Here is a 14815-nt window from a genome sequence, read left to right on the forward strand (position 1 = left end):
CTTGTAAACTTAAAAAATAAAATACTCATTAGGGTGTTTTTCTTTTTAAAAAGTCATAGCTTTAAAACAAAATAACCCATTTCAGGCTGTACAACAAACACAGATTATGAGTTTATTTCTATCACTTTAACAAAATAACAACCCCAGAAACATTTTTTAAAAACACATCTCATTTTGCAAAATAAAAACCAAACTGCTTGAAAACCAACTTTTAAAATCCATTTTAAAACACATTTTTCCCCAGAAACACCTGTTAGTTTGAAACACACCAAACCAATAGTTTGCAGCCCTATAACTTCTGTTTAAGAAACCCAGCAATATATATTTTTTATAACCACACCTATGTTTTGCACAAACTCACACACCCCAGCAGTTTAAAACACCAAACCAACAGTTTGCAACAAAATACTTTCTTAAACACCCACACTTATGTATAGCTTAGGCCCCTGAATTACTAACAATTGAATCATTCAAGCCAACTCTTTTAAGAAGACAAACAACCCCATTTAAAAAAACAAACCCTTTTTGTTTCAGAATAAAAATCAAACTGCTTTTAAAAACCAACTTTTAAAAACCATTTTAGACCCCCCTCCCCTAACATTCCCTTTTGTGATCTGGGGTGGGGGAATTCAGTTGTCTGTACAACTGGGTTCCTTTTGGCTATTTTTTTCTTTTAGTTAAAATACATTTTTCTTTGGGGCCTTGTTACAGTATTAAGCAGTAAATCACCATACACAACAATCCTTAACGTTACTGTACCCATTTCCACCTGTGGAGCCCCTTGCAGATATCAGTGAATATCTTGGGGCTTGTTCGTTTGTTTTTTAAACATATTTCTTTCATGCTTAAAGTCTGGGGGTTGTTTTTGAAATGAAATGGGTGTACCACAACCATAGCAAGCACCCTAGAAATACCCAGAGCTTTTAAATGTTTGATTGTCTTTAGCGCAAATGTTTGTTCTAAAGTATGGTGGAGGTTTGTGAACCCTTGAAATTTTTAGTTTTGTAAATATATTATTTTAATGACTTTAAGTTGCTAGAAAGAGTGACCCATAGCATTCAATGAACTGCTGGGGTTATATTTAAACTGTCCAATAGAGTTCTACCAACTGCTGGGGTCATATTTTTAACTGTCTAATAGCATCTATCAACTCCTGAGGTTTTATTTCCTTTCATATTAAATCTCGCCATCCTCACCCACCCACCCACCTCCCTTACTGTGGGTGTACCCCATTCAAATTTAATTTCTTATTACTAATACGATTAACCCTGATGGCAACAAGGGTGGGTAATGTCAGTTACCCTGACTATTCAGTGGGGGTGTGGTTAAACCCATTCAGTTCAACAGGATGGGTCAGCTCTGTTGTACTCAAACACATGTCTGAACCATCCCTGGGTTTTTTTTTTAATTGTAAGCACATTTTTAGGGTTCCCCCCCCACATAATTCTACAACTACATTTCATTACATGATTGCATTACATGATTATACAACTACATTTCAGTTTTTTGCTGTAAATGGGTATCTTTTACACAAAGACATAAGAGCTAGGTTCTCACAAACTATTTTTTTTATTAACAGACATACAGCTCCTTGAAAACAAACCAAGATGCTCCTTTAAAACTTTTAGCTCACTTAAGGGCCACTGAGACCTTCGAACAGAAACACAGATAGTCACAAAGCTCTTTTCAATAGATTTTTTTTTTTTTTTTTTACAATTTACAGCTATCACGTTTTATATCGCCAAAATGATCAGGGCCTGCAACCCCATACTCTGCATGTCCCTAAACCTCCAACTAACAGAAGCTGGGACTGGATGACAGGGGGTGGATCATTCAAAATTTCCCTGTTCAGTTCTTTCCCTCTGGAGCATGAGGCACACTGGCCACTATCAGAAGACACAATACTGGGCTAGATGAACCATTGGTCTGACTCAGTAGGTCCATTCTTATGTAAGTTATGAAGAGTAAAATATGGACAAGGGAAGCTAAAGACATTAGGGGAAACTCCATGGCTTGCAGAACTAAGGATAATAAGGAGGGGGTTTTTTTTAAGTGTATTAGGAACAAAAGAAATCCTAGCAATGGTGTAGGCTCATTACTAGATGGAGACTGTTTAAAAGGATGCAGTAAAGGTGGAAGTGTTCTTTTAATATGTTTTCTCTCTTTGGAAACCCCATGTCAGTGTATTTAGAAAGGACAAGGGTCTCCAGTGCTCTTACATTTTTGCCACAGCATGAAGGAGTAGAGGTGGTGAAGTCCAACCACAACTCATCGCAAGATCTCCTGCTCCTGCTCAGCACAGCACAGAGTGGGACACCCCACCAGCTGGCCCAGGACTCTGAACTCCTCCACTCCCTGACGGAGAGAGGGAGCAAAGGGAGTCACTTGTTCCTGTAGGACCGGTGCAGTGTGTCCCCCTGCCATTGTACTAGCGATGGGTTAGAACCAGGGGAGGCAGAGCCCAGCGTAGAGAGACCGGGGACAATGAGAGCAGGAGGAGCCATGGGGCTTAACACCAGGGGCTGAGGAAAGCTCAGTAGGGATGGGAAATCTGGGTAGCAAAGTCAGCAAACATTGCCCCCAAGTGAGAACCCTGGTAACAAATGAACTAACATCCAGTCTCCATCTCAAGGGCAAGCTCCTCATCCCAGCCCCTTCTGCCATCCCCCTCCCTCCACTGACCTCAGGCCCAGGAGCTTGGGGTCACCTTGGACTCCGCTGCTCTGCATCCCGCCTCTCTCACTCCATCCTGAAGCTCCCCAAAGCCCCCACTTTCTGCACTGTGCCCAGCCTGCTGGCTCTCTCCTGCAGCCTTCTCCTCTCGTCTCCCCTTCCTTCCAGACCTTCCCTTACCCCTCCTGCAGCCTCTGCGCTGGCTCCCTGCTCTTCCCCACATTGCACCAAGCCCCTTGTGCTCCTCTCTTGCTGTCTGCACAGCCTCCCCACATCCACTCCTCATTGCTCTGGCTCCTTTGGCTCCTCCCATCCCTTTCACTCTGTCCTCTCCCACCTCCCTCCTTCTGTTCCGCTGCCCCAGCCTCTGGGGGCACGTCATCCAAGCGCCCCCTTCCAGCTGCCAGAGGGGAGGCCCTGCCACAGAGGGGATGGAGCAGCTGCAGCAGCGAAATGGCCCTGAGCACCCAGAGCAGGGGGCATTCATCTGGCAGCCTGGCAGGAGCTGATGCCAAAGTATCTTGGGGACAACTGACAAAGGGGGTGAACAGACACCTGATTTCAGAGGGTGCTCTCAGGGCCATCCTGTGTAAATGCACTGACCCTGTGGAGCAGACTTTGGTCCTAGGGGAACAGCGGAGAGAGTCCTTGGAGATAGAATTATGGGACTCAACCCAAAGCACACTGGAGTCAGAGGACAGACCCGTCGACATCAGTGCTCGTTAGACTGGACTCCTACCGAGACTGGACTCCTACCGAGGATCTTCCTGAGTCACTATTCTAGACCCGCCTTCTCCCTGCCAGGAAGCGCTGCACAATGAGGCTGCTCAATGCAGTTAGGAGGCGGCCAGGGTCAAAGGCTGCTCACCTTGAATTTGTGGTGCCCAGCGATGAGTATGATCAGCCAGCTGATCCTTACCACTGCCCTCAGCTGCCCATGCACCTCCTTGGACGTGGTCCTGGGGAACAGGAACTGAGAGAAACAAATTGGGACAAATTGCTAAAGAGACGTACCAAAAAATAGCACAAGCACATAGGGTGAAAATCAAAAAGGCTAAGGCAAAAATGAGTTCTATCTGGCAAGGGACATAAAAGGCAATCAGAAGCAGCTCTATAAATGCATTAGGAGCAAGAGAAAGACAAAGGAAAGTGTGGGGCCACTACTCAGCAGGGAAGGAGAGCAAATAATGGATGACACAGACAAAGCCAAGGTGTTTAATGCCTTTTTTGCTTCAGTTTTCGCTAAAAAGGTAAATGGCGACAAGATGCTTAACACAATATTAACAACAAGGGGGGAGGAATACAGGCCAGACTAGGGAGAGAACAGGTAAAAGACAATTTAGGTCAGTTAGATGTATTTAAGTTGGCAGAGCCTCCTGATATTCACCCTCGATGTAGCTAGGCTAAGTAATGTCTGAACCTTTAGGAGGGCTGTGGTCCCAGAGGACTGGAAAAGGGCAGACCCAGAACCTATCTTCAGAAAGGGGAATATCTTCAGAAAGGAGGCCCCAAGGAATTAGAGACCAGTCAGCCTAACTTTGGTACCCAGAAAGATACTGAACAAAGTATTAAACAGTTTGTAAGAACCTAGAGGAGATAATAGGGTGATAAGGAATAGCCACCCAGGATTTGTACAGAACAAACCATACCAAACAAATCTAATTTCCTTCTTTGACAGGGTTACTTGCCTAGTGGATGCAGGGAGGCAGTATATGATGATGGATGTGAAGTTCAGTAAGGCTTTTGACACAGTTCCACCAGACATTCTCATAAGCAAACTAAGCCAATATGATTCAGATGAGATTACTATAAGGTGGGCGCACAACTTATTGAAAGACCGTACTCAAAGAGGAGTTATCACTGACTCACTTGCAAACTGGGAGGGTGTCTCAAGTGGGCTCCCCCAGGGGTGTGCCAGATCCAGTACTAGTCAATATTTTCATTAACAACTTGGTTAACGGAGAGGAGAGTATGTTTTTAAAGTTTGTGGATGACACCAAGCTGGGAGGGGTTGCAAGCACTTTGGAGGACAGGTTAGAATTCAAAATAAGCTTGCTAAATTGGAGAGTTGGTCTGAAGTCAACAAGATGAACTTCAGTCAAAACAAATGTGACATAACGCACGTGGGAAGGAAAAATCAAATGCATAGAAACAAAGTGCGGGATAACCGGCTAGGTGCCACTATTGCAGAAAAGGATCCGGGGGTTATCATGGGTCTTACACTGAATAGCAATCAACAGTGTGATGCTGTTGTGAAAAAGGGAAATGTCATTCTGAGGTGTATTAGCTTGGAGCACTGTGTCCAATTCTGGGCACCACGCTTTAAGAAAGATGTGAACAAACTGGAGCCAGTTCGGAGGAGAGCAGCAAAAATGATCAGTGGTTTAGAAAACATGACCTCTGAAGAAAGGTTGAACGAATTGGGCATGTTTCCTCTTGAGAGGACAGAGGGGGCACCTGTAGCAGTCTTCAAATACGTTAAGGGCTGTTACACAGAGGATGGTGACCAATTGTTCTCCATGTCCCCTGAAGGTAGGACAAAAAGTAATGGGCTTAATCTGCAGCAAGGGAGATTTAGGTTAGATATTAGGAAAAACTCTATGGGTGGCTGAGCACTGGAACAGGTGACCTAGGGAATCATAGAATCTCAGCATCGAAAGGGACCTCAGGAAGTCATGTAGTCCAACGCCCGGTTCAAAACAGGACCAATCCCCAAGTAAATCAGTGGGGGAAAATGGTGGACTCCTCATCATGGAGGTTTTAAAAAACAGGCTGGATAAACACTCCTCAGAGATGGTCTAGGAATGCTTGGCCCTACCTCAGTGCAGGGGGTGGAGTAAATGACCTCTTGCGATCCCTTCCAGCCTGGGCCTTCTGTGATTCCCTCTTCCCAGGTTCCAGAATGGAGGAGACCAAGTCTCTGCCAAGAACATTTCCCTCTTTTTGGACCACAAACCACCCACAGAATCTACTTCCTGTGGCCCCAGAACTAGAACGTTGGGGGAAATCTAGTTCTGGGCTCTGGCCAGGTGGGTGGGCCCATGAGTGATGCTCCGGGCCCACAGCCCAGGGATCCCAGTGTGATTGCTGAGAAGGGCTGCAAGAGATTTGCCATCACTCTGCAACCCCACCCTGCCCCCAGGCAGCTCAGCTGTCGTGTTGATGGGCTCTGGAGGCAAGGCCCTGCACCCAGCCAAGGGCAGGGCATGAATGCCAGGGTCAGATGCGGGCTCAGTGCAGATCACGGCAGATCCCGTCTCCCAGATATAGCAGGGGCACTTGGTTCTCCAGCCCAAGAACCTTTGTATAGAACGTACTCTGAGGAACAGAAGGCACGGGGGTGTCCCATGCTTGGGATTAAATGGAGCCTTGGTTCCCAAGCCCCACCCCAGCTACAGGTCTAGTCCCCTTCCTGCCCCCACGCCTCCAGACCTCCAAGATGTTCTGCAGCACCACAAGGTTGGACTTCTGATCCTCGCACACCAAGGCCTTCAGCATCTCATCCATGGCTTTCAGAGTCTGCGTGCAGAGCAGAGGAGAAACCAGAGCAAGTGGTGTTACCCAGCCAGGCGAGGAACCAATGCCCTGGCGTGTGACATGCCCCAGGTCACAGCAGCCCCTGGTATTCCAGCTCATCCCCTCACTTGTACCTGCAGGGGACCTACTGCAAACTCCTCCTGGCAACAGGACCCCACCTGCCTTTGCTGTCCCCAGGAAGGCCACTGCACACAGTCTAACCCACTGGAAGAGTCCAAAAGGACTCCGCATTTGGACGGGGAGGGAAGATTTCCAGCCAAGCTTCAGTTCCCCTGGCCTGTGTGGGTCTGAAGCAGCCGATCTCAGGCCTGTGCCCCCAGCCATGCACTGGGGATGAATGTGCTTGTGAAGGGAGTGTCTGTTCCCCACTAATTGCCGGTGCATGTGAAGGATAAATGCCTACTAGTGCTACCCCATGAGGGAGTTACTCCTTTTTCTGCGGCCGTGGGGCCTGTGCTTTGCTGCCGCAGTTCCTGAGCTGAAGTCCTGCCAAGAAGCTGTGATCATTACACTCTTATGCCAGTGCCAGGTAACCCAGGGGGCAGGTACACGAGCGACTGGCAGAATTCCCACTCGGTTTGGGGTGGCTCTTCACAGCCAGTTTGGGGCTTACCTTGGTGTTCAGAGCAGCCTCCATGCCCTGGATGGTCTGTGCTGGAGGCAGGGAGAAGATGCTGGAGAAGCAGGTGGCGAGCAGGTTGGATTGTTCCATTCCCCACAGTGGTGGCTTCACATTGCTAAGAGAAGAGACACGTGCGGATTGGAGGGCTGTGGCGAGACTGATGCGTGAATGTTGGCCGCAGGGTCCCAGGACATGGAAACACCTGCAGGGGCTCTAGCTGGGGGATGGAGGATGAGAATAGGCCAGGGGGCGGTGGAGGGAGCCGGTACTGTCTTTTCTCATACCAGCAGGCTGAGGTGGAGATCACTGTGCTTTGCCGTAAAACAACATCCCGCAAACGGCATGGACGGGAGACTAGAATCTATTGGCACAAAAGCGCCTCTGAACCCAGCGGCCACAGTGCAAAGGAGTCTGCCAATCCTGCCCCGCTGGGGGCAAGAGACCCTCCCTCCACAGCCATCTGGACTGCAGCTGCACAGTCCGGGCCAGCAGAGAGATGCTGCATCAGGCCTCAGTAGGGCAGAATCCAGGCAGGGATCCAAGATCTGCCTCTGCCCATTACTCTCAGCACGGTGGACAGGGCACAGGGAGGCAGGAAGGTGGGGACTGCCCAGACGGCATTAACCCCTTCACCCCCACTGCCAGAGCATGGCCCCAGCACATGCCATGAGGTGCCAGGTGACTACTCGAGCTGCCCCCTGCAGGACACAGCCACGCCTGTCAAGGCAGGCGGCAGCCAGTGAGGAACAGCTAGGCCCACTGCTGACGCAAATCACCACCACCCCTGTCCACCCCGGCAGAGATGGGATCACGGCCAATGCTGTTGCCTGCCCTGACCTCAGGAAGCCCATGTCCAGTGGGGAGAGCCACTCCAGCACCTGCCCCGCCTGCCCTTCCCATTCCTGGGGAACCTATTGAGCCAACTGCGAGAGCCGAGCTCCAGCCCGCAGCATCCGCCACCCTCCGGATGCCTGAAGGGCAGGCTTCTGGGAAGCTCAGAGCAGGATGCCAGTGGCACCGAGAGAGAGCCCCCCATGGCACAGACAGTGTCACGTGCCAGGGCTCAGCCTGCCCAGCCTCTCAGCCACAGGGAGTCGCTGAGCTGCCGGTGTGACGCAGCTGGCGGCGATTCCAGTTGCTCCGCTTCAGCGGCACCCAACTGCCCCTCTCCCCACAGAGCCATCGCCTGTGGGGTCCCAGAGGGGACCGGTCCGAACCCCCTCACTCCCTCCCCCACATCTTCATAAGGCCACTTGGAGAGGTCGCCAGGCACCGAAGGATCCTCCACCACCAACCCACTTCTGCCAGCGCCCATGCACCAGCCCCATGACCCGGTGCCACGTGCCCAGGGGAATCAGAAGATGGGGGAGGAGCAGAGGGGAGAACACCCTGGAGAACTGGCCATGCCAAGAGGCTGGCCTGTCTGGCTGCACACAGCACTGGCTGGGGCTGGGAGGGCAGGCCGGGTACCTCAGCTCCATGATGGCGAGCATCACTTGCTAACGCACCACGCCGGTCACGGTGTCGACGGACTCGTGATCAATTAGCTCCTGGAGAGACAACGTGAGGAAATGCCAGCCAGGCTCTGAGCTCCTGCCAGGCTCCGACTGGGGAGCAAAGTGCAGAGCCTGCAACACGTTGGCTCGACAGCCAGGTCGTCCTACTGTGGACTCGATGGCGTGCAGGGCTCCAGCCGGGGAGCGCAGTGCAGGGCCTGTGGTCAGTGCCCCAGCGTCATGCACCAGTGCACTGCAAAGGCTCCATCAGCATTAGCCCCCAGGGACTCCACCTGAGATCAGGCCCCCTTGTGCCAGGTGCTGCACACACACAGAGTGAGAGCCAGTCCTTGCCCCAGAGAACTCACAAGCTAACTGGACGAGACAAGGCATGGGAGGGAAACTGAGGCATAGAGGGGGAAGTGACTTGCCCAAGGTCTCACTGGAGAACCGAGCCCCAGCCCACTGGACCACTCACCAGCCCACGCTGTCCCACGTTCAGGGAAGGGAGGTAAGCTCTGGAAAGCTTTTTGCAGCGCTGGAGAGCAAAACTTTCCAAATCTATGGAGCAGATTTGTTGCTAGTTCCCTAGTGGGCACTGGCTGCGCAGTGTTGGGGCTCTGTGCAGGGAAACTGGCGTATACAGAGCGACCTGGTGACTTGGAAAGCTGGGTGCAAGGGAACAATACATGTTTCGATACAGTTCTATGTTTAGGAATAAGGAATGCAGGCTACACTCACAGCATGGGAGGCTCTAAACTGGGAAGTGGTGACTCTGGAAAAGACTTGGCAGTCATGGTAATCAGCTGCACATGAGCGCCCAGTGCGACGCTGAGGCCAAAAGGGCTAATGTCATCCTGGGATGTATAAACAGGGCAATCTCCAGTTGTTAGACAGGTTATTTTCCCTCTGTGTTTGGCACTGGTGCATCTGCTGCTGGGATCCTGTGTCCAGGTCTGGTGCCCACAACTGAAGGAGAATGTTGATAAATTGGAGAGGGATCAGAGAAGAGCCACAAGAGTGATTGAAGGACTGGGAAACAGCCCTTATAGTGAGAGACTCAAGGAGCTCAATCAGTTCAGCTTAATGAAGAGAAGGTTACAGGGTGACTTGATGACAGTCTGTAAGTACCTACATGGGGAGCAAATACTTGATAATGGGCTCGTCAGTCTAACAGACGATCCAATGATTGGCAGTTGAAGTTAGACAAATCTGCAGAGATCTCCAGGACAATCACTAAACCCGCCAAGTAACACAGCTCTAGTGTGTGTTCTACTCACCTTTATCTTCTCCACAAGGAGGGCTTTGCTGAGAAAAGCAGCCAGGTTTCTCTCTGGGCTCCTAGTGAGGACGGCTCTGCTGAAGGTGCTGACGCAATCCAAGAACTTAAGTGTCTTGGTCTCGTCCTATGCCCCACAGAGATTAGACACAAACACGAAGGTTAGCGTGGAAAGGAGCTTCCAGTGGGAGAGATGTCAGAAAGCCTCCCTCCTAGCGCTGCTCAGGCTTTAATATGCCGAATGCCAGGAGGCCATTCATCTGGCAACAGGAGTGACTATCTGGGGAGGGCAGGGCAGCGCTGTGTGAAACCAGACCAGAGAGGGAGCAGATCTCAGGGCAGGTGTCCAAAGAGGAACTGCAACATGGGGGCTAAGCAGTCAGAGAGTCTTACGGGGGCATGGTAGTGTGGGAGGAACATCTAGGTATGATACCCTGACACCCCAATATTCGCTACTGTCATGTAATTAGGATATGTTTGGTACAAGGTATGTTTTGTGATGTAGCATTCTAAAAGTCTTGATCTGCTAGACATTAATGTCTCATTGGATTGTATGTGCTATTGTTGTATGTGAAGTTATGAACTTCAGCTATGTATGCGTTCCTGAAACACATTGTGAGGTTCAAAACAGCCTTTCAGGTACAACAGTAAAAAAGCCAAACACTGGCTTATTGAGGAAATGCACACAAGCACCAGGGTTACCCCAATAGAAACCTCTCCGAGATAACACGACACAATGGGACCTGTTGGACCCAGGTCACAGCAAAAGAGTTTTCCAGCAGTTGGGAAGAGGAGATAAAAGGAGAACAATGACATCTGTGGAGCGGGAGGAACCTCACACTCCCTGCAATAAGATATCTGGAAACACCTGAGGGACGAAGATTGAACTATGAGAAGTGATGGTTCCAGGCTGGAGAGAGATTCCTAGCCTGTGTAAGAAAACCTAGGAAATCCAAGCTGCAAAGCCAAGACAGCTTGTGCCTTAAGTATGTGCCAACCTTTTCATCACTCAGGGGGAGAATCTGCAAATGTATATCCTATCTAGTGTGTAAAGCTTCGTTTGCGTGGTTTATTGACTAAGGTAATCTGCTTTGGTCTCTTTGCTATCTCTTATAACCACTTCAAATCTACCTCTTGAAGTTAATAATCTTATTTCTTCTTTATACCCCAACCCAGTTAGTGCAATTAGTAACCGATGGGGAAGGGCGAAGAGTTGTTCGTACCTCTCTCCACATCGAGGGAGGGGGTGAATTTCATAAAACCTTTGGGTCTGTACTCCAGAGGAGGTGGGCAGCACAATACTGGGACAAGCCCCTTCAGCTGAGTCTTCCCACAGCTGAGCTCAGTGTCTGTGTCTTTCTGCAGCTGGGCGTGGCCCTGCCTGTGTGCACGGCTGGAAGAAGCTTGTGAGCCTAGCCCAGCAAGACAAGGTAAAGGGGGCCCAGGCTGACAGAAGAGGTGGGCTCAGTGGTATCCCAGTACATCAGGTGGCACCTTAAACCATCACACTGGGGACTGGCCAAATCCAGTGTGCACAAGTCCACAAGGGGCTGGAAATTGAAGCAAGACACATTGAAACTGGAAATGTACGTTTTTAACAGAGAAAGTAATAGACCATTGGAACAACTGAGCAAGGGGCATGGTGCGTGATCTTTTGTAACTCAAGATGGGACATTTTTAAGATGCTCTAGTTTAAACAGGAATTATTTGGGGGCAGGTCTCTGGCCTGTGTTATACAGGAGGTTACAGTGGTCCCGTCAGGCCTTAGAGTCCATGTATCATCCGTAGAAGGGCGGATGGTGCATGTGGACAGGGCACTAGCTGACACATCAGAGGAGGGCTCTTGGTACCTGTTCATTGCCCTTGAGAAAGCCGTCGACGTAGTCCAGGGGCTCTTTCTCCTCGGAGTCTGGCCCCATAAAGCAGGAGGCATTAGCAGGTGAGGGTGAATCTGATCAAAGACAGAGCAGTGGTAATACCTGGGGCTGCCAAGCTGCAGGCTGGGTGACAGAGATCTTAGAGGAAATTCTTGCCCGCAACTCCTGCCTCAGTAGGGTAACAGCCCCGATGCACAACAGGGTCTGGCACAGCGATCCCTGGCTTCCCCACCTCTTTGCTGCCCAGCCCAGGAAAGATCCAGTCGCAGCCCTGGTTCCCAGCGGCCACCCCGCTTCCCCACCCAGCATGCAGGCTCAGCCTGGGGATTGGGGGAGAGCCACACTTGGAAGGAAGGATGATGTCAGGCTATGAGTGGTGTCCCCACTCTCCAGGCCATTGCTGGAGGGGGCAGAGGAACTGGCAGTGAATCGGTCTACTCCCCACTGCGGGAGAGGGAAGAGCTGCCCAGTCTGCGTGGGATATTGGGACACAGGGCCTGCCCGTTCTGCTTGTTCCGACTGCCTCTCCTGCCATCGACAGCCAGCCAGAGCCACCGGGTGTAATCTGGGCAGGGCCTGGGCTCCCATCATCAATCACCCCGCCAACGCCCTGTGCTGCAACATGCATGGCCCCCCTGCAAAGGGGCCAGCAGATGGGGCTACAACATCAGGGGGCATCATGCTCTGACTGGCGCCCTGCAATCCTAGACTTAACAACCCACCATGCACCGAGCATCCCCTTCGACTGGTGGAAAACATCCTCCGACCCTGCAGAGTGACGGATCGGGGCAGGCAATTCAGTCAGTCTCCACCTGATGCTTCTGCTGCCGCCCCTAATGCCCCCCTCAGCTGTAGAGGCTGCAGCTGCTGCCAGCAAGAGGGGCCATTACCCCTCTGCCTGGGTTTTGCTGTCTCTCCATCCCGTGGCAGCCCAGAGTAGTACAAGATCTATGGAGTCTTCTCCCCCAATGACACCCTGGTCTTGCAACCCCAACCCCCAGAGGGGCCAAGCCCCACCGCAGTGCGGGGCCATGGCCCCTGCCATTTTTTACAGGAGGCACCCACTCACCAGCACGGAAGGGCTGAGGCACACACAGCTCCTGCTGCTGCTGTGGGCTCTTCCGCTTACATCCCTGCGGGAAGTTTAGTCTCCTCCCAGGCTCGGATGGGCTTGGAGAGGCCCTTGGGGACTTCCTCAGCATCCTGCAAGAAGCCAGGACAAGGCATTGCTTGTGAGTGATGAGAGGCGACTGCCCTGTTCAGCATCAGGGCCAGCCCAGTTATTTCTGTTCCACCAGTGCCTACAGATGCCAGCTGAGATCAGGGCCCTGTTGCACCAGGTGCTGCAGACAATCCCTGGGCTGTAGGGCTCAGACTCTAACTAGCCAAGGCAGCCAGTGGGGAAACAAGGGAATGGATGTGCTCAACGTCACCCAGTCAGTCAGCAGTACAGGCAGGATTAGAACCTAGGTCTCTGGACTCCCAGGCCAGCACCCCATCCCGCAGGCTGAACGGCCTCCCCTGGGTCACTCCCGCCTCTCCTTCTGCTGGTTCACAAACAGCACAGCAGACAGGCTGAATCCAACCACTCAAGAGTCTTCCTGCCCAGGGAAATTACCCTGATCCCTTCTCCCATAAATATTGGGGTTGTGGCAGGTCCCAGGTCGGGAAGGCCAGCGGGGTGGGGGAGCTGGGGACGGGCTAATGAGCAGCAGAAGTTGCTCAGACACCACCATGAAGGGGAAGGAGCAGAAGGCAGGAGAGCTGCAGGCAGGCTCGTACCTTTTCTTCCAACCTCCTGGCCCCTTCGTCCCTGGTTCAGTGTGAGCTGTGGGAGCTCTCTGGGGCACAGGAGCTGGCTGGTGCCCAGATGGAACGACGTTGCTTATTGCACAGATCTCGCTTTCCCCGAACATTGAAAATGCTTCTACAACCATACCAGGGCCCGCCCAGATCCTTGCAGCTGGTCAGTGCTAAATTGTGAACTGTGCCCTGGCCTCCCAGAGTGGGACAGTGGGAGAGGGTGGGGCTGGCCCAAGGCCCTGCTGGATTGCGGCTCACGTGTACGGGGTCCCAGTGCTACAGAGCTCTGTGCCAGGGGCCGCGCTTTGTGGGGGTTTCGCAGCTCATCTCTCCAAGGTCTGTGTGGCAGCAGCTGCTGCAGAGAATCCCAGGCCTGATTCCCCCGACGCTGGGTCTCCTGAATGGCCCCTGCCCTTGGGGGCTCCATTCCTCACCCAATGTCTCCTGCTGACTCTCCAGCAGCTGCAGGACAGGTGTCCTAATGCAGCTCTAGCCCCCTCCAGCACTCAGAGGGACTGTCCTGGTAAATAGAACAATGATTACTGGCAACCTGAGAATGCCTCTTCCCCGGCAGCCTCAGTGCCATTCCCTCTGGAAGGGATGGCAGCTCCACCACTCACACTCCCAGCTTCCTGGGAATGAGCCAGGATTAGCGCTCGGGGTAGCCAGGGCGTCTCCAGACCCCCAAATGGGAGAATAAGTTCCATCTCGGCTCCTCCTTCTCACTACAGCGCAGAACAGGGATTCACAAACTCTCCCCGCCCCCACTTCCTAGCCCACGCTGGCGGCTCTTTGCACCTGCCCAAGCTGCTGGGTGCCTTGGCCGTGGGATGTAAAACGGTCCCGTCTCTGCTTCCTCTCCCACCGCTGCAACTATGCAGGAGCTGCTTTAATAGCAGCCCCCCCCCCCCCCCGCACAACTGAGTCTCAGGCCTTGCTAGCTGCTCAGTGCCTCAGCAGCCCCAGGAGATGATTGCTGCGGGGGTCTCGGCCCTGGGGAGGCAGTAACTTCTAGAAGCAGGGAGAGCAGCACCACCATAGATCAGGGAGGTCTGGCAATGCCAGTGGCTGGCTGGGGTCTCACAGCCCAGGAACCCTGAGCAGATTGTCAAAGACCAAATCCCTGTCACCACCGGCTCTGTAGCTCCCCTTTGCTTTCGGTCTGCCCTAAGCACCATCCTGATCCTCCTCCCCCTTGCATCTGAGCACTGTCCAACCTCTATTGCATTTATTCTAACCGCCCCCTGCGGGGTAGGACCTGGCTGCTACCCCACTGTACAGACAGGAAACCGCGGCACAGAGGGAATGAGGGACTTGCCCAAAGCCACACAGAGCATCTGTGGCAGAGCTGGGAAATGACCATAGGTCTCGTGGGTCCCAGGCTGGCACCTTCTCTTCCAACCTTCTGCCCCCTTCGTCCCTGGTTCAGTGTGAGGTGTGAGAAATCTGGGGCACAGGAGCTGGCTGGTGCCCAGGTGGAACTATGTTGCCGATTGCACAGATCTCACTTTTCTGAAACATTGAGTCT

General features: G+C 52.1%; 1 protein-coding gene across 7 annotated transcripts in view; it reads right to left on the reverse strand.

Moving 5' to 3' along the window:
* The window catches only part of LOC140898919 (maestro heat-like repeat-containing protein family member 7), a 77647-nt gene that overhangs the window by 8587 nt on the left and 54245 nt on the right, over positions 1–14815 (reverse strand). For 6 of the 7 annotated variants that reach the window (XR_012155145.1, XM_073313535.1, XM_073313525.1 and 3 more), the window contains 6 exons: positions 12554–12687; positions 11458–11558; positions 9609–9734; positions 6824–6947; positions 6106–6192; positions 3542–3646 (listed from right to left, as the gene is read on the reverse strand). Coding sequence is in view for 6 of the 7 variants with exons in the window: in XM_073313535.1 (XP_073169636.1) it covers positions 6173–6192; positions 6824–6947; positions 9609–9734; positions 11458–11558; positions 12554–12687 (505 nt within the window). In the remaining variant the exon portion in view is untranslated. Of the gene's footprint in view, positions 1–3541; positions 3647–6105; positions 6193–6823; positions 6948–9069; positions 9100–9608; positions 9735–11457; positions 11559–12553; positions 12688–14815 lie in introns of those variants that run through there. The other variant, XM_073313543.1, reaches the window with a different exon arrangement.

The sequence above is a fragment of the Lepidochelys kempii genome, chromosome 1 (genome assembly GCF_965140265.1).
Source record: "Lepidochelys kempii isolate rLepKem1 chromosome 1, rLepKem1.hap2, whole genome shotgun sequence".
In the NCBI taxonomy this organism is placed as follows: Eukaryota; Metazoa; Chordata; order Testudines; family Cheloniidae; genus Lepidochelys; species Lepidochelys kempii.